The 22,808-nt window shown below is 43.2% G+C and overlaps 2 protein-coding genes across 2 annotated transcripts; both read right to left on the bottom strand.

Annotated features, from left to right (window-relative positions):
- Positions 1 to 10,592: 10,592 nt before the first annotated feature.
- On the bottom strand, positions 10,593 to 11,066 carry LOC106573346 (1-aminocyclopropane-1-carboxylate synthase-like protein 1). Its single transcript, XM_014148317.2, has one exon. It carries the CDS (start codon positions 11,064 to 11,066, stop codon positions 10,593 to 10,595), a length of 474 nt encoding a protein of 157 aa, XP_014003792.1.
- LOC106573390 (uncharacterized) lies at positions 11,058 to 21,939 on the bottom strand. Its single transcript, XM_045697142.1, has 9 exons — positions 21,790 to 21,939; positions 21,591 to 21,612; positions 21,051 to 21,247; positions 20,737 to 20,983; positions 19,722 to 19,911; positions 14,387 to 14,476; positions 12,753 to 12,835; positions 12,524 to 12,666; positions 11,058 to 11,380 (listed from the first exon to the last, which is right to left on the bottom strand). The coding sequence occupies exons 1-9, from the start codon at positions 21,937 to 21,939 to the stop codon at positions 11,069 to 11,071; spliced, it is 1,434 nt and encodes a 477-aa protein (XP_045553098.1). The 3' UTR covers positions 11,058 to 11,068.
- Between the last annotated feature and the right edge of the window lie 869 nt (positions 21,940 to 22,808).

Below are 22,808 nucleotides of genomic sequence, written 5' to 3'. Positions count from 1 at the left end.
GGTGTCTGATTATTTCTGGCTGGGTACTCTGCTGACATAATCTAATGTTTTGCTTTCGCTGTAAAGCCTTTTTGAAATCGGACAGTGTGGTTAGATAAAGGAGAGTCTTGTCTTTAAAATGCTGTGAAATAGTCATATGTTTGAAAAATTGAAGTTTTTGTATTTTAGAGGAATTTGTCATTCGCGCCACGCCTATCATTGGATATTGGAGCAGGTGTTCCGCTAGCGGAACGTCTAGATGTTTAAAAATCCTACAGTGTGATTTTCTGGATTTTTTTTCTTCTCATTTTGTCTGTCATAGTTGAAGTGTACCTATGATGAAAATTACAGGCCTCTCTCATCTTTTTAAGTGGGAGAACTTGCACAATTGGTGGCTGACTAAATACTTTTTGGCCCCACTGTACCTTATACACACAAGTGTAAAGGAATGAATAAGAATATGTACATAAAAATATATGAATGAGTGATGGCCGAACGGCATAGGCAAGATGCAGTAGATGGTATAGAGTACAGTATATACATATGAGATGAGTAATGTAGGGTATGTAAACATTATATAAAGTGGCATTGTTTAAAGTGGCTAGTGATAGATTTATTACATCCATTTTTCCATTATTAAAGTGGCTAGAGTTGAGTCAGTATTTTGGCAGCAGCCACTTAATGTTAGTGATGGGTGTTTAACAGTCTGATGGCCTTGAGATAGAATCTGTTTTTCAGTCTCTTGGTTCCCGCTTTGATGCACCTGTACTGACCTTGCCTTCTGGATGATAGTGGGGTGAACAGGCAGTGGATTCATTAATGCATTTTGAATCTTTGTTTTGAAGGGTGAGGACGCTCATAAGCCTTGCCCCAGTTCCCTCCCTCTGCATGGGTATAACAGAGGACAGGTTGTCATCATGGGAGAAAAAAGAACCCACACCCATTAACACACAAACACTTAGCCTTTCACAATCGCCCACCAGTGTAAGTGGCATGACGCTTTCACTAAGTCACAATCAGCCACACACCACATTCTCCAACTCAGTCATGACGTTATGGCTGCTATGTGTAGGTGAACAGAAGGTCTTTATAGTGTGTATGTGTGTGTGTGACTCAGCTCAGGAAAGAAAACCCCACTCTCTCACACACACACACTGTGTAGCACCACACAAATCAAGACCTCCACCTTCCTCCTCTAGTCCCCAGTCAGTGCACGGTCATTATGGAAAAACCCCAACAACCCATAGCCAAACTGTAATTAACAGCCTGGGATATATACTGTATGAAACTTTTACTGCTCACTTACTATGTATGAAGAGGCAGGCAAGAACAGACTATGCTGTGTGCTTGGATTACCTACAGTAACAAAAATAGGCAACATTATACTTAAATCATTAGGGTTTCAAAACTATTTAATGTGAGTTTCACTTCCTTGATTTACCAATTAAACATTTGAGTCTAGAGTATTTAGGCTTTCACTAGAATTGAGCTGGAAAAAACACATATTGTACTTCTCCATAAGTGGTAAAAATAAGGCATTTCTGGAAAGTTGACCAATTTATATAAAATATTCAGAAACATTTACTGTACATATGTATACAGTATTAACAACATCTCTCTTAAAAGCTCAGGAAATGTTCTGTAGATAGCCACATTCCATTATAATATAACCATATTCAAAAGTGAATCATTATAGTACATTAGGAACAAGAGCACAACCAGAAAACAAAATGTATTTGACAGAGACTGAAACTTAACTTAAAATGAATTTGAGTCACCTTTGACATTCAATGAACAGAACTGCATAGATTACAGCACAGCCTGATATACTGACTTCTGGCTGAAATAGTCAAGAACAGCTCTCAAAACTTAAAAGATGCCGAGATGCATTTAAAAGATGCATCTCAACACCAGCTGCTTCATGATCAATTAGACCTGACTGCATCTTAAAAGCTCAGGAAATGTTCTGTAGATAGCCACATGTCATAATCATATAACCATGGCAGTGAGGATGACCACTGCTCTGGACTGATGTGTGGTATGGGCTTTTTTCCCACTGTAGCAGCAGCAGAGGCATTACCCAAGTGGGTGCTACATGTTAGTTGTGGAGGACTACGAAGTCCAGGCTAAAGAGAGCCTGAGCTGAGAATGACATCAGGGCCAGTAAAACAACTCTAATCACCTGGCATCACAGGCTACAGAGAGGCCAAGGATAACATCAAGCCAACTGCATCACCATCATCAAATCATCATCTAACTCAGTTTAGGAGCCCAAGATCGCTGATCTACTGAGGGAGTGCTGTATGACTACAATGTTGTCCTGTCCTTCGTTTTGTTATGTGTTCACCCCTTGACTTTCTACACATTTTGTTGTGTTACAAAGTGGGATTCAAATTGATTTGTCATTTTTTTGGTCAACGATCTACACAAAATACTCTGTAATATCAAAGTAGAGAATTTTAAATAAAATCTATGGAAAATAAAACACTAATATATTGTGAGTCAATACATGTGAGTCAATACATATTAGAATCACCTTTGGCAGTGATTACAGCTGTGAGTCTTTCAAGGTAAGTCTCTAAGAGCTTTGCAAACCTGGATTGTACAATATTTGCCCATTATTCTTGAAAAAAGTTGGTTCTTGATCATGGCTAGACAGCCATTTTCAAGTCTTGCCATATATTTTTTAAGCTGATTTAAGTCAAAACAGTAACTAGGCCACTCAGGATCATTCAATGTCATCTTTGTAAGTAAGTGTATATTTGGCCTTGCATTTTAGGTTATTGTCCTGCTGAAAGGTGGATTGTCTCGCAGTGTCTGTTGGAAAGCAGAGTGAAGACGGTTTCCCTCTAGGATTTTTCCTGTGCTTAGTTCTATTCCTTTTCATCCTACAAAATCTCACTTGTCCTTGCCGATGACAGCCATACCAATAACATGATGCAGACACCACCATGCTTGAAAATACAAAGAGTGTTACTCAGTGATGTGTGTGCGTTGGATTTGCCCCAAACATAATGCTTTGTATTCAGGACAAAAAGTTCATTTCTTTCCTAAATTTTTTGCTGTATTAGTTTGATATTTTTATTCTGTACAGGCTTCCTTCATTTCACTCGGTCATTTAGGTTTGTATTGTGAAGTAACTACAATGTTGTTCATACATCCTCAGTTTTCTACTATCACAGTCATTTAACTCTCTAACTGGTTTAAAAATCACCATTGGTCCCATGGTAAAATCCCTGAGTGGTTTCCTTCCTCTCCGTCAACCGAGTTAGGAAGCTCGCCTGTATTTTTGTAGTCACTGGGTATATTGATACACCATCCAAAGTGTAATTAATAACTTCACCATGCTCAAAGGAATATTCAATGTCTGCTCTTTTTACCAATAGATGCACTTCATTGCGAGGCATTGGAAAACCTCCCTCGCCTTTGTCATTGAATCTGTGCTTGAAATTCACTGCTTGTATGAGAGACCTTACAGATAATTGTGTATGTGGGGTACAGAGATGGAGGTAGTTGTTCAAAAATCATGTTAAACACTTATTGCACACAGAGTCAGTGCATGCAACTTGTTATTTGTAAACATGTCTAAAAACATAATTCCACTTTGACATGGGGTATTGTGTGTCAATCAGTGACACACAATCAAAATGTTATCCATTTGAAAATGGATAAATTTTAACCACTCCCTCTTCAAATTAGGGTTAATTGGAAAAGCTGTTAAAAAGAGAACATTGTATTATTTCTTAGTACTCCCTGACGAAGGCCATGCAGCCGAAACGCGTCGGATTTTAAAAAACATTGTTTCTATTGAACATGCCATACTAATAAAGGCATTTTAATCAATTATATGAAGAGTGCCTTGGTCCTCCTTTCTTTTTGATGACCAACTCACCCCTTTTACCAAAGAGCACCTTCTGTCTACCAACATTTACTATTGTGTACCTTAGTAGCGCTTCCCTTCCTCCTCTTTCTACTAGTTAAGCATAGCACTTGGGTGGTGCTTAGAGGAAGCAGCTCCACAGTAATTTTTTCTGTGTTTTTGGGGACATTTTTCAACTCAAACTATGGATTTTACCCAAGAGGGTACAAGATTTTCCTATTCCCATGAAGAGGGCCAAAGGATTATTACCACTACCTCATTGCTAGATGAGATGACAGCCACAGAGAATACTGGAATGGACTTAAACAAGGCTTACAGAGGCTTGCAACACCTTATGGAGAAAGATACAAAACTTGACCTCAATTCTATTACCTTGTCTGACTATTGGAGGAAAGGCCTAATCCCCAGAGGACTCCGTATTATGAAGTTTCCAGCTACTGGAGCACAAGGTAAAACTGAATTTAGAGATAAATGGGAGGCTATTCTCAACAAGTGTTCTTCTGACCTAATGCTACTTCTAATAGAAGAATCTAAAAAGGACAGACAAGTAGTCCAAACAGAAATTGAAGAAGTAAAAAAGAAAATCACAGAACACAGTGACAATTCCAACAAAGCACAATGTGATGAGATCTTGAAAGAGAAAGTAGACACATTCACTCTGACATTGAAGCAAGATAAGCTAAGAAAATTTAGAAGAGATGAAGTAGACTATAGAGATGGCAAGGTCTTTGCCTGGAGAAAACCAACGCGCAAGAATTCAGAATCACATCTGCAGAGGAGGAAGCCTAGATCTGTCTCTTTCAACCTTACAAGCAGTGACGAGGAGGATCACCCCAGACATTCAGAGGCCAGCTCCTCCCAAGATTTTTTAGATCAGGAAGAGGAGTCACGCAGGTACCTCAACAAGGGGGGGAGAGGACGCGGAAGAGGCCAACATGGAGGGGGAGGAAGAAATCAAGACTATCCAACCACACGGAGCAGGACCAGAACAAGGCTGTGATCAACATTTCTGGAGAACCCCTTTCTGATGATTGCGTAAGGGTATTGTCTAAAGGGCTGTCCTTTGCCCCCACATACTCAACTAATGAATTTAATACAAAGATTGACCTATTTCGTTTCTACAGGAATCTACATCTGAAGACCTGGTATAAGCAAAACATCTCTCCAACTACAGACGCCAGTGTCTCAGGTCAGGCAGTTTCTGTTCCCTCAAAAACACCTTTTAAGCCCAAGTCCACCTTTTGTCCCATTGTCCAGAATGCCACACTAAATACATTTGCCAAGAAGGTGAATTTTGATGTGGAGAATCTGTTTAAGGGTAAAATTGACTCCAACCAATCACGATGTAACCTTTCTAAGATAGAGAGGGATGCAGTTGAATCATTGTCCAAAAATGAACGGGTTGTGGTTAAAAAAGCAGACAAAGGTGGCGCTACAGTAGTGTGGAGTAAAGACAAATATGTGACAGAAGCCTACCGTCAATTAGACAATGATGAATTCTACCAATCTCTTAGCTTCAAGCCTACAGAGGACCTAAAAATTGAGTTGAAATGGATCCTCACAGAAGCTAAGGAGAATGGCTACATTTCAGACAATGAGTTCAAATTTCTTTTCAATGGCAGTCCACGTATGGCTTCTTTTTACCTTCTTCCAAAAGTCCACAAAAATCTTGAAAATCCCCCAGGCAGGCTAGTCATTAGTGGTAATGAAAGTCTGACAGAACCCATCTACATTGATTACTTTATTAAGCCTTTTCTGACGTCACTCCCAGCCTATCTTCAAGACACCACAGATGTGTTGAACAGAATTAAGGAATTGAATAATATAGGTACAGCTTCCTTTTTAGTCACCATGGATGTGGAGTCTCTTTACACCACCATTGAACATGAACAAGGTTTGGCAGCTATGCACCATTTCTTGAGTACCCGACCTGAAACTGAGATGCCTCCTACAGAATTCATTGTCTCACTGACTGAATGGACTCTTAATCATAACATCTTTATCTTTCAGGACCGTATTTTTAAACAGGTCAAAGGATGTGCCATGGGAGCTTGCTACAGCCCTTCCTACGCTGTGTTGTACTTGGGTAAATGGGAAATGACTTCATTTTGGGTCCTTCTAATAACCATTTCTTTGACCGGATAATATGGTGGGGATGCTATATTGATGATGTTTGCCTTTTTTGGTCCGGCTCAGAAGATTAACTTATTTCCTTCCACCAATACCTTAGCAGCATTAACCCTAACATCAAACTAACTATGGAGTACAGCAAGGGTAACATAAATTTTTTGGACCTCGACATCAGTAAAAATGACAAAGGTTGTTTGCACACATCAATCTTTAGGAAGCCTACAGATGGGAATACCATTCTGAGGGCAGACAGCTTTCACCCCAAAAGGCTAGAAGAGAATATTCCATATGGCCAATTTCAAAGAGTCTGCAGAATTTGCGATCAGGAAACAGACTATAGTGTCAAATCTGCTGAATTGGAGAATCGTTTCTTGAATCGGGGCTACAGCGTCCCGGTCCTGAAAGATGCAGGTATAAGGGCTGGATTACTTGACAGAGAGAACTTGTTGCGAAGGGGAGTGCCTCGTGATGCATCAGAGAGAGTGTATTTTGTTACAAAATACAGCACTGAAGCAGAGAACATTAAAATAATCATTAAAAATAATTGGGGAATCATCCAAAGTGATATGCTACTACGCCAAGTCTTTCCTGAGCCACCAGTCATAAGCTTTAAGAGATGTCCTACCCTAAAGGACAAATTAGTCCACAGTTATCTTCCGGGTGACTCTCAAAAAACTTGGCTTGGCCACAAACCCAAGGGCTCTTTTAAATGTAACCAGTGCAACCATTGCAGAAATATTGCACAGAAAAAGTATTTTGTTGATACAGCTTCCAAAATGGAGTAATTCGTCAAGCATGTCATTAACTGCAAAACCACTCATGTCATCTATAGATTGGAATGTCCACAGTGCAAGGTGTTCTACATTGGACGGACAAAGAGACGCCTTCAAGATCGCCTAGCGGAACACAAGTACGCCATACGGGTAGGCAATGAAGACTACCCCATGGCAAGGCACTACAAGTCCTTACACCATGGCAACCCTGCCTCCCTACAAGCTATGGGTATTGATCATATCCCGGCCTCTATTAGAAAAGGGGACCGTCTTAAACAGTTTAACCAAATGGAAAGTTTTTGGATTTACAAACTACAGGCCACTAAATACCCGGGTTTAAATGAAGATATGGATTTCTCACCCTTCCTGTAGGGTTGTGATGGGTACATTTGCTGTCATCTAGTGGATATTTTGCTCAATTGCCCTCAGCTATGTTTAGACTCTTGTTGTTCATGTTTTGCTGTGTTCTAGTGTACTATGGAATATATTGCTTTCTTATTCTTGACACTTCTCCCAGACATATTTAAGGTTAGAACTACCTTTAAGTGTTCTGATACTTCTAGCTTGGAGTTAAATTTTTATGATAACATAGCTACAGTATTTCACTTTAAAGTGTGTATACTATTGCTTACTAGGTGTGTCCAATCAATTTTAACCACTCCCTCTTCAACATTGTATTATTTCTTTGTACTCCCTGACGAAGGCCATGCAGCTGAAACGCGTCGGATTTAAAAAAAAACATTGTTTCTATTGAACATGCCATACTAATAAAGGCATTTTAATCAATTATATGAAGAGTGCCTTGGTCCTCCTTTCTTTTTTTTCAGTGCCTCTTTGCTTGACATCATAGGAAAATCAAAAGAATCAGCCAAGACTGAAAAAATGGTAGACCTCCACAAGTCTGGTTCATCCTTGGGAGCAATTTACAAACGCCTGAAGGTACCACGTTCATCTGTACAAACACCATGGGACCAAGCAGCTGTCATACCGCTCAGGAAGGAGACGCGTTCTGTCTCCTAGAGATGAACGTACTTTGGTGCGAAAAGTGCAAATCAATCCCAGAACAACAGCAAAGGACCTTGTGAAGCTGGAGGAAACAGGTACAAAAGTATAAAAATCCACAGTAAAACGAGTCCTATATCGACATAACCTGAAAGGCCGCTCAGCAAGGAAGAAGCCACTGCTCCAAAACCGCCATAAAAAAGCCAGACTACAGTTTGCAACTGCACATGGGGACAAAGATTGTACTTTTTGGAGAAATGTCCTCTGGTCTGATGAAACAGAAATAGAACGGTTTGGCCATAATGACCATTGTTGTGTTTGGAGGAATAAGGGGAAGGCTTGCAAGCTGAAGAACACCATCCAAACCGTGAAGCACGGGGGTGGCAGCATCATGTTGTGGGGGTTATTTGCTGCAGGAGGGACTGGGGCACTTCACAACATAGATTGCATCATGAGGATGGAAAATTATGTGGATATATTGAAGCAACATTTCAAGACATCAGTCAGGAAGTTAAAGCTTGGTCGCAAATGGGTCTTCCAAATGGACAATGACCCCAAGCATACTTCCAAAGTTGTGGCAAAATGGCTTAAGGACAACAAAGTCAAGGTATTGGAGTGGCCATCACAAAGCCCTGGCCTCAATCCTATGGAAAATGTGTGGGCAGAACTGAAAAAGACTACAAACCTGACTCAGTTACACCAGCTCTGTCAGGAGGAATGGGCCAAAATTCACCCAACTTATTGTGGGAAGCTTGTGGACGGCTACCCGAAACATTTGACCCAAGTTAAACAATTTAAAGGCAATGCTACCAAATACTAATTGAGTGTATGTAAACTTCTGACCCACTGGGAATGTGATGAAGGAAATAAAAGCTGAAATCATTCTCTACTATTATTCTGACATTTCACATTCTTGGTGAAGTGGTGATCCTAACTGACCTAAGACAGGGAATTTGTACCAGGATTACATGTCAGGAATTGTGAAAAACTGAGTTCAAATGTATTTGGCTAAGGTGTATGTAAACTTCCGTCTTCAACTATATATGCTTCCCGTTCTGAGGTTTCTTTTTTGCATCTTTTACTTTCGGTTTTGTACACCATCTTCAATAAACTAAAAACACAATATTTTGGGTTATTGAAAATATATTTCACAGCGGTTTAGATGGTACAATTAATCTCTTTTGTCACAAACTGATATTAGGCAAACTATTTGAATTTTAGCAAGCAGGAAATGGCAGAGCGATAGAAATATGTTTTCAAACTTTTTTGTGTAATCCTCTGATTTTAAATGCATTGTCCACACATGTTTGTATTGTGTTTTAAATTCTCAAACAAATCTACAGTGCCTTCGGAAAGTATTCAGATCCACATTTTGTTACATTACAGCCTTATTCTAAAATGGATGAAATAAAAATCTCAGCAATCTACACACAATACCCCATAACAACACAGCGAAAACAGGTTTTCCGTCAATCCGGAAAATTTGAAGAACTTTGAAAGTTTCTTCATGTGCAGTCGCAAAAACCATCAAGCGCCATGATGAATCTGGCTTTCATGAGGACCATCACAGGAAAGGAAGACCCAGAGTTAGCTCTGCTGCAGAGGATAAGTTCATTAGAGTTACCAGTCTCAGAAATTGAAGCCCAAATAAATGCTTCACAGAGTTCAAGTAACAGACACATCTCAACATCAACTGTTCAGAGGAGACTGCGTGAATCAGGCCTTCATGGTCAAATTGCTGCAAAGAAACCACTACTAAAGGACACAAATAATAAGAAGAGACTTGCCTGGGCCAAGAAACACAAGCAATGGACATTAGACCAGTGGAAATCTGTCCTTTGGTCTGATGAGTCCAAATTGGAGATGTTTGGTTCCAACCACCGTGTCTTTGTGAGACGCAGAGTAGGTGAACAGATGATCTCTGCATGTGTGACTCCCACCGCGAAGCATGGAGGAGCTGGTGACACTGTCTGTGATTTATTTAGAATTCAAGGCACACTTAACCAGCATGGCTACCACAGCATTCTGCAGAGATACGCCATCCCATCTGGTTTGCACTTAGTGGGACTATCATTTGTTTTTTAACAGAACAATGGCCTAAAACACACCTCCAGGCTGTGTAAGGGCTATTTGACCAAGGAGAGTGATGGAGTGCTGCATCAGATGACCTGGCATCCACAATAACCTGACCTCAACCCAATTGAGATGGTTTGGGATGAGTTGGACCGCAGAGTGAATTGAAAAGCAGCTAACAAGTGCTCAGCATATGTGGGAACTCCAAGACTTTTGGAAAAGCATTCCTCATGAAGGTGGTTGAGAGAATGCCAAGCGTGTGCAAAGCTGTCATCAAGGCAAAGGGTGGCTATTTTGAAGAATCTCAAATATATTTTTTTTAACTTTGAGTTACTACATGATTCCCTATGTGTTATTTCATAGTTTTGACGTCTTCACTATTATTCTACAATGTAGGAAATAGTCAAAATAAATAAAAACCCTTGAATGAGTAGGTGTGTTCAAACTTTTGACTGGTACTGTATGTAAAAGTGATATTTCAGTAAAAAAAATATATATATACATTTGCAAAAAATGGCTAAAAAACTGTTCTTGCTCTGTCATTGTGGGGTATTGTGTGTAGATTGATGAGGGACAAAACAAAGTAGTCAATTTTAGAATAAGGCTGTAATGTAACAAAATGTGGAAAAATTCAAGGGGTCTGAATACTTTCCGAATGCACTGTATCTATTACAAAAAAATAAGACATCCTGATGTGGACAAACTGGGGAATATTTGTCTCCTTTCCTGCCACCTCTCCTAACAGATATCTTTTATTATCTCCTTTCCTTTTGATCCCCCCTCCCTTCACTCCTCTCTTCCTCTACTTCCTGGCTCTGTCCAGCAGATCTTTGAACACATCTAGCAGCTCTGGTTCCTGCCCGGCCGTAGAGTTCAGGAGTGTTCTCCTCCAGCCAATCAGAGGAGCGGATCTGTTGCCTCAGGGCACCAATCAGGGAGTCCAGACTGCCTGTGGGGTAGGACGTCTGGCAGTCCAGCAAGACAAAGTCTTCATTGGCTAATGGGATGGCATCAGGGTCGGGGTTATACTTCTCCCCAGGCTCTTCTGATGATGAGGTGTTCTTGGGCAAGGGCGTTGGCTTGACAGCCACAGCTTTGTGTGAGCCTGTTGTGTCCCTCTTTGATGTCATATTTGTCCCTTCCTTCTCGGTGGCCTCGTTGGTTGTGCCTATGTCAGGGGTGGATGTGGCCTTATCTGTCTCCTCCAGGGCATTCCTGATCCTCTGCATGCCTACAACAACCACACATAACACAATGAAGAGATGGCAAGTAAAGGAAGATAGGACAGAGAAAGGGAGTGGAAAGAGAGGATAAAAAATAGGCAATATCTGTTTCCTGCCTCTATCGTCATGAGAGGAGAAAAACAGATGAACTGATTGATGAATGTAGCGAGCGTCAGGTATTGCTGTTGGTCGGTGAAGACGATGCAGAACCAGCTAGGAGTGGAACAGTGGAATGCTTGGCCACAGCTCAGCACCACCTTGTGTTTCAGTAAACACCTCCACAGAGACAGCTCCTCCACAAACGATGGTTCTCGCAGGTACTGACAGACAGGGGGAGAAAGGAGAGAGAGATGTTGTAGTTGCTGTTAATGTTATTATCATTACCACTGCTACTAGGCCTACTATTATTATTGATTTATTACTGTTAGTCCGACCATTGTTGTTATATGTGTACTTTGACAATGTGAGTAAATTTAACTTGCCATGTCAATAAAGTCTATTAAATTTAGAGAGAGCGATAAAGAAAGAGAGAGAGGAGGAACCATGTCAGGAAGAACCAAGACAGCGGCTCCTCACTATCCAGTCTTCTACATCTACATTTACATTTACGTCATTTAGCAGATGGTCTTATCCAGAGCGACTTACAAATTGGTGCAATCACCTTATGATATCCAGTGGAACAACCACTTTACAATAGTACATCTATATCTTTTTTGGGGGGTTAAGGTATCAGTATTCCTTAAAGAGGTGGGGTTTCAGGTGTCTCCGGAAGGTGTTGATTGACTCCGCTGTCCTGGTGTCGTGAGGGAGCTTGTTCATCCATTGGGGTGCCAGAGCAGCAAACAGTTTTGACTGGGCTGAGCGGGAACTGTGCTTCCGCAGAGGTAGGGAGGCGAGCAGGCCAGAGGTGGATGAACGCAGTGCCCTTGTTTGGGTGTAGGGCCTGATCAGAGCCTGAAGGTACGGAGGTGCCGTTCCCCTCACAGCTCCGTAGGCAAGCACCATGGTCTTGTAGCAGATGCGAGCTTCAACTGGAAGCCAGTGGAGTGGGCGGAGGAGCGGGGTGACGTGAGAGAACTTGGGAAGATTGAACACCAGACGGGCTGCGGCGTTCTGGATGAGTTGTAGGGGTTTAATGGCACAGGCAGGGAGCCCCGCCAACAGCGAGTTGCAGTAATCCAGACAGGAGATGACAAGTGCCTGGATTAGGACCTGCGCCGCTTCCTGTGTAAGGCAGGTTCGTACTCTGCGAATGTTGTAGAGCATGAACCTACAGGATCGGGTCACCACCTTGATGTTAGCGGAGAACGACAGGGTGTTGTCCAGGGTCACACCAAGGCTCTTAGCACTCTGAGAGGAGGACACAATGGAGTTGTCAACCGTGATGGCGAGATCATGGAGTTGGGAGGAGAGTCTTAGAAGAGGGGAGTCTTCTAACCCCAACCCTGTGTCAGTGTCCTTACCTTCCTGAGGTCAGCCCAGATGTAGAAGCCAGCAGGCCGGTGGAGGTAGTGGACTCCCAGGCTCTGTAGCTCCTCAGTCATGTATCTGTGAGTGGCCAGCATTCTCAGCCTGTTCTCTGGAAGAAATATCCCATCGATCCAATCTACAATAGAAAACAGGTATGTTAAACTCCCTAATCAGGGTGATACAGTATGTCCTCTCATCTAGTGTGAGTTTGTGTCCATTCACCTGTCCTGGAGCAGCCTTTCCATCTGATGCTGTATTGGATCAGGGACACCGTGAAACATCCAGAGCTTCGACCAAGTCCCTGTTGTCAGAGTACACAGTGCCCACACACACCCTGCCATCGCAAAGTCCTGCACAAGGACAACACAAATGAGACAGGGGTGAATCTAAGAGGGGGGCCAGATAGTCCCCACAACAACATGTATGTACAAACACATTCAGACACGTATGCTCATGCACTCACACACAGTGCATTTGGAAAGTATTCAGACCCCTTGACTTTATCCACATTTTATTACGTTATCATCTCATTCTAAAATACATACAAGTATTTATGTTTCACAATCTACACACAATACCTAATTTTTAGCATATGTATTAAACATAAAAACAGAAATACCTTATTTACATAAGTATTCACTTTGCTATGAGACTCGAAATTAAGCTCAGGTGCATCCTGTTTCCATTGATCATCCATGAGATGTTTCTACAACTTGATTTGAGTCCACCTGTGGTAAATTCAATTGATTGGACATAATTTGGAAAGGTACACACCTGTCTAAGGTCCCACAGTTGAAAGTGCAGAGCAAAAACCAATCCATGAGGTCGAAGGAATTGTCCGTAGAGCTCAGAGACAGAATTGTGTCGAGCCACAGATTTAGGGAAGGGTACCAAAAAACCTCTGCAGCATTGAAGGTCCTTTAGAACACAGTGGCCTCCATCATTCTTAAATTTAAGAAGTTTGGAACCACGAAAACTAAACTGAGCAATCGGGGGAGTAGGGCCTTGGTCAGGGAGGCGACCAAGAACCCGATGGTCATTCTGACAGAGCTCCTGAGTTCCTCTGTGGAGATGGGAGAACCAACCATCTCTGCAGCACTCCACCAATCAGGCCTTTATGGTAGAGTGGCCAGACGGAAGCCACTCCTCAGTAAAAGTCACATGACAGCCCGCTTGGAGCCAAAAGGCACCTAAGGACTGACCATGAGAAACAAGATTCTCTGGTCTAATGAAACCAAAATGTAACTATTTGGCTTGAATGCCAGGAGGAAACCTGGCACCATCCCTACAGTAAAGCATGGTGGTGGCAGCATCATGCTGTGGGGATGTTTTTCAGCGGCAGGGACTGGGAGACTAGTCAGGATCGAGGGAAAGAAGACACTCCCCATCCAACCAGACAAAGCTTAAGAGGGTCTGCAGAGAAGAATGGAAGAAACTCCCCAAATACAGGTGTGCCAAGCTTGTAGCGTCATACCCAAGAAGAATCGAGGCTGTAATCGCTACCAAAGGGGCTTCAACAAAGTACTGAGTAAAGGATCTGAATACTTATGTAAACGTCATATTTCTGTTTTTTATTCATTTTTCATTATGGGGTATTGTGTGTAGATTGATGAGGGAAAAAAACAATTGAATACATTTTAGAATAAGGCTGTAATGTAATAGAATGTGGAAAAAGTCAAGGGGTCTGAATACTTTCCGAATGCACTGTATGCATGTGCAGGCAAACACATACACACTCACTTTAGACTCAAACCTTGCTGATCCCCCACATCACATGTGTTCTCTGTCGTTCCAGCAAGCTGCAAGCACAACATTGTTAATGTACATTCAATAGGAAGGGTGTGTGTGTGTCATACCTCTCCATGCTCAGGACACTGTGGAAGGTGGCTGTCTCTTCAAACACCGTCAGCATGTACACCTCATTGACAATGGTGTGCAACTCATGCCTGAGACAGGGAAGGAATGGCGAGAACAGGGAGGAAAAGCGATGTATTATGAATTTGTATTGCACCGTTTTACGATGTTTATTGTTCTTTATTACAAAGGCAATGCAAGCAGGCATTTTAAACACTATCGGTAGGCAGCCTGAGGGAGCAGTGTGTAATAGAACAGGGCTGGTTTATGGTTACTGCAACTCAGTGCATGGGTAGTAGGTCTGTAGAGGGTGTTAATGCTGAGAGCGCCACTAAAACTAGAACAGATGGTTTTGGGAGAGTCCTCAGCCCTTAGTTGTACTTTACAGTAAAACTACAGTCATGATACTTGCCGTTTTATGCGCTGAGGGAAAACATATTGTACAATATGTAAATGTGGTGTGAGGGGGGAAAAAATCACCTCTTGGCAAACTCCAAGAAGCCAGTCCTGACGGGGAGTGGACCTCAGCCAGGGGGTTATGGGGGTTCACCAGGATCACGACTCTTGACATTCACCCCCTGGCAGGAACACAACAAGGGACAGTTATACCGATGATGATTCTAGTGCCTCTATCTTAATTTATGAATTGATAACTATTTCGATTGGGTGGGGGGGTAGGGGGGTTACCTCGCTAGTTGCCTTCCCCATAGCTTCCTCCAGTCTTTCCACAGTGAGGTGGAAAGGCCGACTGCCACAAGGTTAAAAACACACACAACAAATACAACCGAGGGTGGGACAGTGCATTCAGACCCCTTGACTTTTTCCACATTTTGTTACCTTATTCTAAAATTGATTAAATTGTCAACCCCCCCCGATCAATCTACGAACAGTACCCCATAATGAAAAAGTAAAAACTGTTTTTTAGACATTTTTGAAAGTGTATACAAATTAAACTGAAATATCACATTTACATAAGTATTCAGGCCCTTTACTCAGTACTTTGTTGAAGCACCTTTGGCAGTGATTAGAGCCTCGAGTCATCTTAGGTATGAGGGTTAGGGTTAGGGTTAGCTTGGCACACCTGTATTTGGGGAGTTTTCCCCATTCTTCTCTGCAGATCCTCTCAAGCTCTGTCAGGTTGGATGGGGAGCGTTGTTGCACAGCTATTTTCAGGTCTCTCCAGCGATGTTCAAATCGGGACCTAGTCTGGGATCTGGCTGGGCAACTCAAGGACATTCAGAGATTTGTCCCGAAGCCACTCCTGCGTTGTCTTGGCTGTGTGCTTAGGGTCGTTCCCCTATTGGAAGGTGACCCTTCGCCCCATGTCTGAGGTCCTGAGCGGTCTGGAGCAGGTTTTCATCAAGGATCTCTCTGTACTTTGCTCCTCTCATCTTTACCTTGATTCTGACTAATCTCCTAGTCCCTGCCACTGAAAAACATCTCCACAGCATGATGCTGCCACCACCATGCTTCACCGTAGGGATGGTGCCAGGTTTCCTCCAGTCGTGACACTTGACATTTAGGCCAAAGAGTTCCATCTTGGTTTAATCAGATCAGAGAATCTTGTTTCTCATGGTCTGAGAGTCTTTAGGTGCCATTTGGCAAACTCCAAGCAGGCTGTCATGTGCCTTTTACTGAGGAGTGGCTTTCATCTGGCCACTCTAAAATAAAGGCCTGATTGGTGGAGTGCTGCAGAGATTGTTGTCCTTCTGGATGCGTCTCCCATCTCCACAGAGGAAGCTCTGTCAGAGTGACCACCTCCCTGACCAAGGCCCTTCTCCCCCGATTGCTCAGTTTGGCCGGGTGGCCAGCTCTAGGAAGAGTCTTGGTGGTTCCAAACTTCTTCCATTTAAGAATGATGGGGGCCACTGTGTTCTTGGGGACCTTCAATGCTGCAGAACTGTTTTGGTACCCTTCCCCAGATCTGTGCCTCAACACAATCCTGTCTCTGAGCTCTACGGACAATTCCTTCGACCTCATGGCTTGGTTTTTGCTCTGACATGCACTGTCAACTGTGGGACCTTATATTGACAGGCGTGCCTTTCAAAATCATGTCCAATCAATTGAATTTACCACAGGTGGACTCAAATCAAGTTGTAGAAATATCTCAAGGATGATCAATGGAAACAAGACACACGTGAGCTCAATTTCGAGTCTCATAGCAGAGGGTCCGAATACTTTTGTAAATCGGGAATTTCTGTTTTATTTTTTTATACATTTGCAAAAATGTCTAAAAACCTGTTTTCGCTTTGTCATTACAGGGCATTGTGTGTAGATTGATGAGGAAAAACATTTATTTAATACATTTTAGAATAAGGCTGTAACGTAACAAAATGTGGAAAAAGCTTTCCCGAATGCACTGTATATGGTATACCATATATTGTTAAGGATTAAGGCCTACCTCACAGTCGAGATGAACATAGAAGAGCCGAACACCACTGTAGAGATGCACATCCTCAGTGACCACTATAGAATGGCGTTGAAATAAGGATTGCATCTAAAACACACACACTGAGTCTGAGTACACCTCTCTAACAAACTCAAAATCCATTAATTAAATACAGTACCATGTATTTCACAGTATGATAAGGCATGGGTGACATTTAAAGGTTCAGTTACAGTATATTATGCAATCCATAGGTGAAACAACTGGACGTACTATTTGAGTGTACTTTAAGTGAGTTGAACTAACCTTGCAGGTCACAAAGCACTGCGGCTATAGATGAGAAGAGGGAGCCACAGCCATTCATCACCACAACCTGAACCCACACACACAAATAAGACACTAGCTTTATGAGTAAAAACATTCTTCATAATTTAAAGGTTGAGTAAGTACAAATTTTCTCCACAAATGTACCGGAATGTCTACTGTATGTAAATAGTTTACGATCAGCGAATGCCATAATGTAGTTATTTTGTTAGATACTTCCCCCCTATTAGCTGAAATCATATTTTTTTCAAAGCCATTTTAGCTGTCGCGCTAGCTGTTCGGTCTCAACAGATTCACAAATCATGTTTTGAAGTGAGATATAAGAAAGATCATTTTTTAAACTGGTACTGGGCTACCTCTAGCCTAGTGGTTAGAGCGTTGAACTAGTAACCTAAAGGTTGCAAGATCGAATCCCTGAGCTGACAAGGTCAAATCTGACGTTCTGCCCCTGAACAAGGCAGTTAACCCACTGTTCCTAGGCCGTCATTAAAAATAAGAATTTGTTCTTAACTAACTTGCCTAGTTAAATAAAGGTAAAATACATTTTAAAAATACCTTCAGAAGAGTCTTGTGAGGATTGTGGGAGTCCTAGAGCAAAACAACCAACGTTTTTGTGTTCGCGAGAGTCCATATAGGGGTCATAATAGTTTGTAGACCAAACCGACCGATTTTCGGGACATTCCCTGGTCTGACAAACACCGCTGTAGCTCCACTGCAGATGCAGAAGGCCGACATCGGCGGATGTGGTGGATTGAGATGCAACCCATGCAAAAAACCTGATATCTTAGACAGTTTTTATGGGAATTGATGTATTATGCTAATTCGATTTCCGCGGGCATCGACTCTAGGGGGTTAACTAACTTACCAGGCTAGCGCATCATGCTTTGTGACATGTTAACTAGCTATTCCCAGTTAGATAACGTGTTTACACTTATAGCATCTGAATGCTTGTTGCGTTCTCCCTGGTTTCCAATAGTTACCACAGCCACAAAGTCAAAATGGACTTTTTGGTGTTACTTTACGGTTAGGGTTAGGCATAAGGTTAGCAGTGTGCTTAATGTTAGGGTTAGGTTTAAAATGACATAAGAGACATTTTAGAAATATGCAGGCTATACGACTTTGTAGCTGTGGTAACTAGTGACGACCTTTCTCCCTGGTGCACGCATATTTCTTTCATGCTGCTTTGTTGACAACTCCCAACCACCTTGCGCTCCGGGTATTCAGCCAATCAGCAGCCACCACTGTCTTTAACTATTCATACCCATAGATTAATAGCCTACAGTCCTTGATGAATACAATCTATTTTCTGTGGGCCTAAGCACTTTTACTGTCATTAATTTGGTAAATGAAAGTTATTAATTGAGTCGAGTCCACTGGTATCACAAGCCCAAATGAGTCGCTATACTTATTATTCAGTAATAATATAATGAAGTAGTCTAGAAATCACAGCACTCCTTAAAGGCCAGGATTATACACTAGACTAGAGCCATTATACAATATATGGACTAAGGAGAAGCAGTGTACTCAACTGGGTGAGGGAAACCACAGTAGTGAGGCAAGAACCTGGACACCTCTTCTCTCAGACTACAGATCGGATATCGTCGTCGTCGTCATCATCAACACCACCATTATTACCATCACCATCATCCTAATCGCTGCTCTAATAAACATCTTCCTTCTGTGTAATAAACCTGTTATCGAATTGTAGTTTAAATGTCTCTAATGAATACATGTACCATAACCATCCTTTTCAAATAACACATGACATATGGAGTCCTATACAAGGAGATTTCTTACAAGTGGTGGCCTTTCCAGTCAGGATACTACAGCAAAGCTGGGTCGACATGTTTCATGTCAGGCTGGGTCATCTGTGGCAGTGAGGGACACAAAAGGGATTCGTTTTCTGGACAGAGAGAGAACGGTTACATTTAATAGGAGTGTCATGCACAGGGCCACAGATTAAATATAGTTACGGTAAGTACAGAACCACATCTCTAATGGGCATCTCACTTGCTGGTCAACACCATAGAATAAATGGTTTATTCTGATTGACAAAGTCAGTGATAAGCAGTGGTGTAAAGTACTTAAGTAAAAATACCTAAGTATTACTTCAGTAGTTTTTTGGGGTATCTGTATTTTAATGTTCATATTTTGGACAACTTTTACTTTACTACATTACTAAAGAAAATAATGTACTTTTTACTCCATACATTTTCCCTGACACCCAAAAGTACTAGTTCCATTTTGAATGCTTAGCAGGACAGGAAGATGGTCCAATTCACACACTTCTCAAGAGAACCCCCCTGGCATCTCTACTGCCTCTGATCTGACAGACTCACTAAACACAAATGCTTCATTTGTAAATGATGTCTGAGTGTTGGAGTATGCCCCTGGCTATCCGTAAGTAAATACAATAAACAAGAAAATGGTAGGATCAGCATGAACGAAGATGGGTCCAGAGTTGAAACGTACCTTGAGCTCCATGAATGCCCTGTTAGCCTCGGGGGTCCAGCAAAAACGGGTCTGAGACTTGCAGGGTAGGACCGTGAGAGGTTCTGCCACAGCACCAAAGTTGAGTATAAAAACGGCTGTAAAAATTGGCAAACGCGAGGAACCACTGGACCTACTTGAGTGAGGTCGGACGGGGCCAGTCGGCGACCGCCTCAATCTTTACGGGGTCCATTTGGATGCCTGCGGTAGAGATAATGTGACCCAGGAAGGAAACTTGGGATACGTGGAACTCACACTTCTCTATCTTGATATATAGTTGGCTCTGCAGGAGGCGTCTCAGGACTTGGCGGACATGCAGTATGTGTTCTGGAAGGGTTTTGGAGAAGATCAGGATGTCGTCGAGGTAAACAAAAACAAACCAATTCAACATGTCCCTAAGAGTGTCATTGACCAATGCTTGAAAGACTGACGGTGAGTTCGATAATCCGAAGAGCATAACTAAATACTCATAGTGACCCCTAGGGGTGTTAAAGGCAGTTTTCCACTCATCTCCCTCCCTGATTCTCACCAGATTGTAAGCGTTGCGGAGGTCCAGTTTGGTGAAGAATTTGGCCCCTTGGGCCAACTCCAAGGCGGTGGACATCAGGGGTAGGGTTAACGATTATTGATCATAATCTGGTTCAGCCATCTGTAATCGATGCAAGGACACAGGCCTCCATCCTTCTTACCCAAAAAGAAGACACCTGCACCAGCTGGGGATGTAAGAGGGGTGAATGAAACCTGCCTCCAGCGACTCCGGGATGTAATTGTCCATGCTGCTTCAGGGGTCGAGAGGGAGTACAGACAGCCCCGGGGAGGTGTGGAGCCGGGTAGGAGTTCTATGGCACAGTCATATGGACGATGGGGGGAGGGTGACGGCTTGCCTCTTACTAAAGGCCTCCCGGAGGTCGAAGTATTCGGGAGGGAGAGCGGAGAAATCTTGGTCTTCAATGGATGCAGGAGGACATGGCAAGGCTCTTGGTGGGGGTCTTAAGACATTTAGTCTGGCAGTCCTTACCCCAGTCTAGTAGGTGTCCCGTGGACCAGGAGAATAGTGGGTTATGTAGTGCTAGCCAGAGGTACCCTAGGATAAGGGGGTTCTCGGGAGCAATGATCAAAAGAAAACTAAGAGTCTGAGTGGTTCACCCCAACCTGCGGTAGAATGTACTTGGTCAGCCACAGGTCTGGCCCCTTGATGGATGTTGAACAGTCGGCTGGCCGCTTCTCGTCCGTCGACTGGGTGGTCGAAGACTCGTCGCAGCTCGGCAATGAAGGCTAATATGGAGTAGCAGGATGGTGGCTGCTGTTTCCACACCACCATTTCCCACGCCAGGGCTTTGCCCGAGAGTAGAGAGATGATGTCGGCAATCATGGACCGATCGGTGTGGAACGAGGAGGACTGTAGCTCGAACACCAGAGAACACTGAGTGAAGAACCCCTTGCATCCTCCCGGGTGGCCGTCATACTGCTCGGGGGGCTGGGATCTTGGGTTCCCGGTGCAGGTTCCCTGGAGGAACTACGGCGACGCCTGTAGCACTGGGCAATGAAACTTGGAACAACTTGGAGAGTTGTTCTTGCTGTCGCCCCAGCAGTGCCCCTTGGTGGGTTACAACATTCTTGATCTGGGTGATCTCTGCTGGTTCCATGCTGGGGCAGAAGCTTGCTGTGATGTGGTAAGGTTGGACAGAGAAGAGACCAGACGAGGAATCAGTGGTTGAGGATAAACATAATTCTTTACTGAGAAACGGTAGCCGCAGGATCACAGTATACTTGAAAAAACAACAAACATTAAGTTTCAAAGTCACGCACAGGGTAAACAATAAAAGCTTCAGCAAAAGACAACAGAAAACACAGCTCTTTTAACAGGAAAATCACAAAGAGTAAATTGGACACACCCGAGTGTCGTTAATGTCTCTAGGACAGTCTCTGCTGCCCTCTGGTGACAGGTGGAACCGTGACACCTCTCTCACCCGTTTGTGAAGCAGATCATAGCAGCTTGTTCTCACTGGTGCCCATATTGATTATGCCCTGGAGACGAGAGACACAAAAATCGATCAATCTCTCAACTAATCTATCAATTGTTTTGTCTAGGACTTTTTACAGATACATTTTACACAAAGTGACATGACAAGTGGTATGAGACCAAACACAGTTCTGAAACAACTCCGCTCAACATGGGGAGCAGCAGCAGTGTTGGAGACTCACGTTGGGGTTGTCAGTATAGTGGTATTTGTCAGCGTGGTACTGGGTGTAGCCCTCCTGCAGAATGCCCTGATGCGGTCTGATGGAGTTGCCACGGCAAAACAGGTACACACTGTGGCCAGAGGTCTTTGCACCACTCAGTGTGGCCAGCATGCTCTCGGGTTAAGACGGGCCACGGGCTGGAATGGATGGTGGTGGGGCTGTAAAGTCCATGGACAATAAGAACCCCTCCTCCCAGCTGCCCACTGCACTGAGGCTAGGAAACACTGTCACCACCGATAAATCTACGATAATCGAGAATTTCAATAAGCATTTTTCTATGGCTGGCCATGCTTTCCACCTGGCTACCCCACCACGGTCAGCTCCGCACCCCCCACAGCAACTTGCCCAAGCCTCCCCCATATCTCCTTCACCCAAATTCACATAGCTGATGTTCTGAAAGAGCTGCAAAATCTGGACCCCTACAAATCAGCTGGGCTAGACAATCTGGACCCTCTCTTTCTAAAATGATCCGCCGCAATTGTTGCAACCCCTATTACTAGCCTGTTCAACCTCTCTTTCGTACATCCCTAAAGATTGGAATGATGCCGCGGTCATCCCCCTCTTCAAAGCGGGAGACACTCTAGACCCAAACTGTTACAGACCTATAGCTATCCTACCCTGCCTTTTAAAAGTCTTCGAAAGCCAAGTTAACAAAACAGATCACCAACCATTTCGAATCCCACCGTACCTTCTCCGCTATGCAATCTGGTTTCCGAGCTGGTCATAGGTGCACCTCAGCCACGCTCAAGATCCTAAATGATATCATAACCGTCATCGATAAAAGACAATACTGTGCAGCCGTCTTCATCGACCTGGCCAAGGCTTTCAAACTCTTGTCAATCACCGCATTCTTATCGGCAGACTCAACAGCCTTGGTTTCTCAAATGACTGCCTCGCCTGGTTCACCAACTACTTCTCAGATAGAGTTCAGTGTGTCAAATCGGAGGGCCTGTTGTCCGGACCTCTGGCAGTCTCTATGG

This window comes from Salmo salar, chromosome ssa16 (genome assembly GCF_905237065.1).
Source record: "Salmo salar chromosome ssa16, Ssal_v3.1, whole genome shotgun sequence".
Lineage (NCBI taxonomy): Eukaryota > Metazoa > Chordata > Actinopteri > Salmoniformes > Salmonidae > Salmo > Salmo salar.
This window is presented reverse-complemented; position numbering and strand designations above follow the sequence as displayed.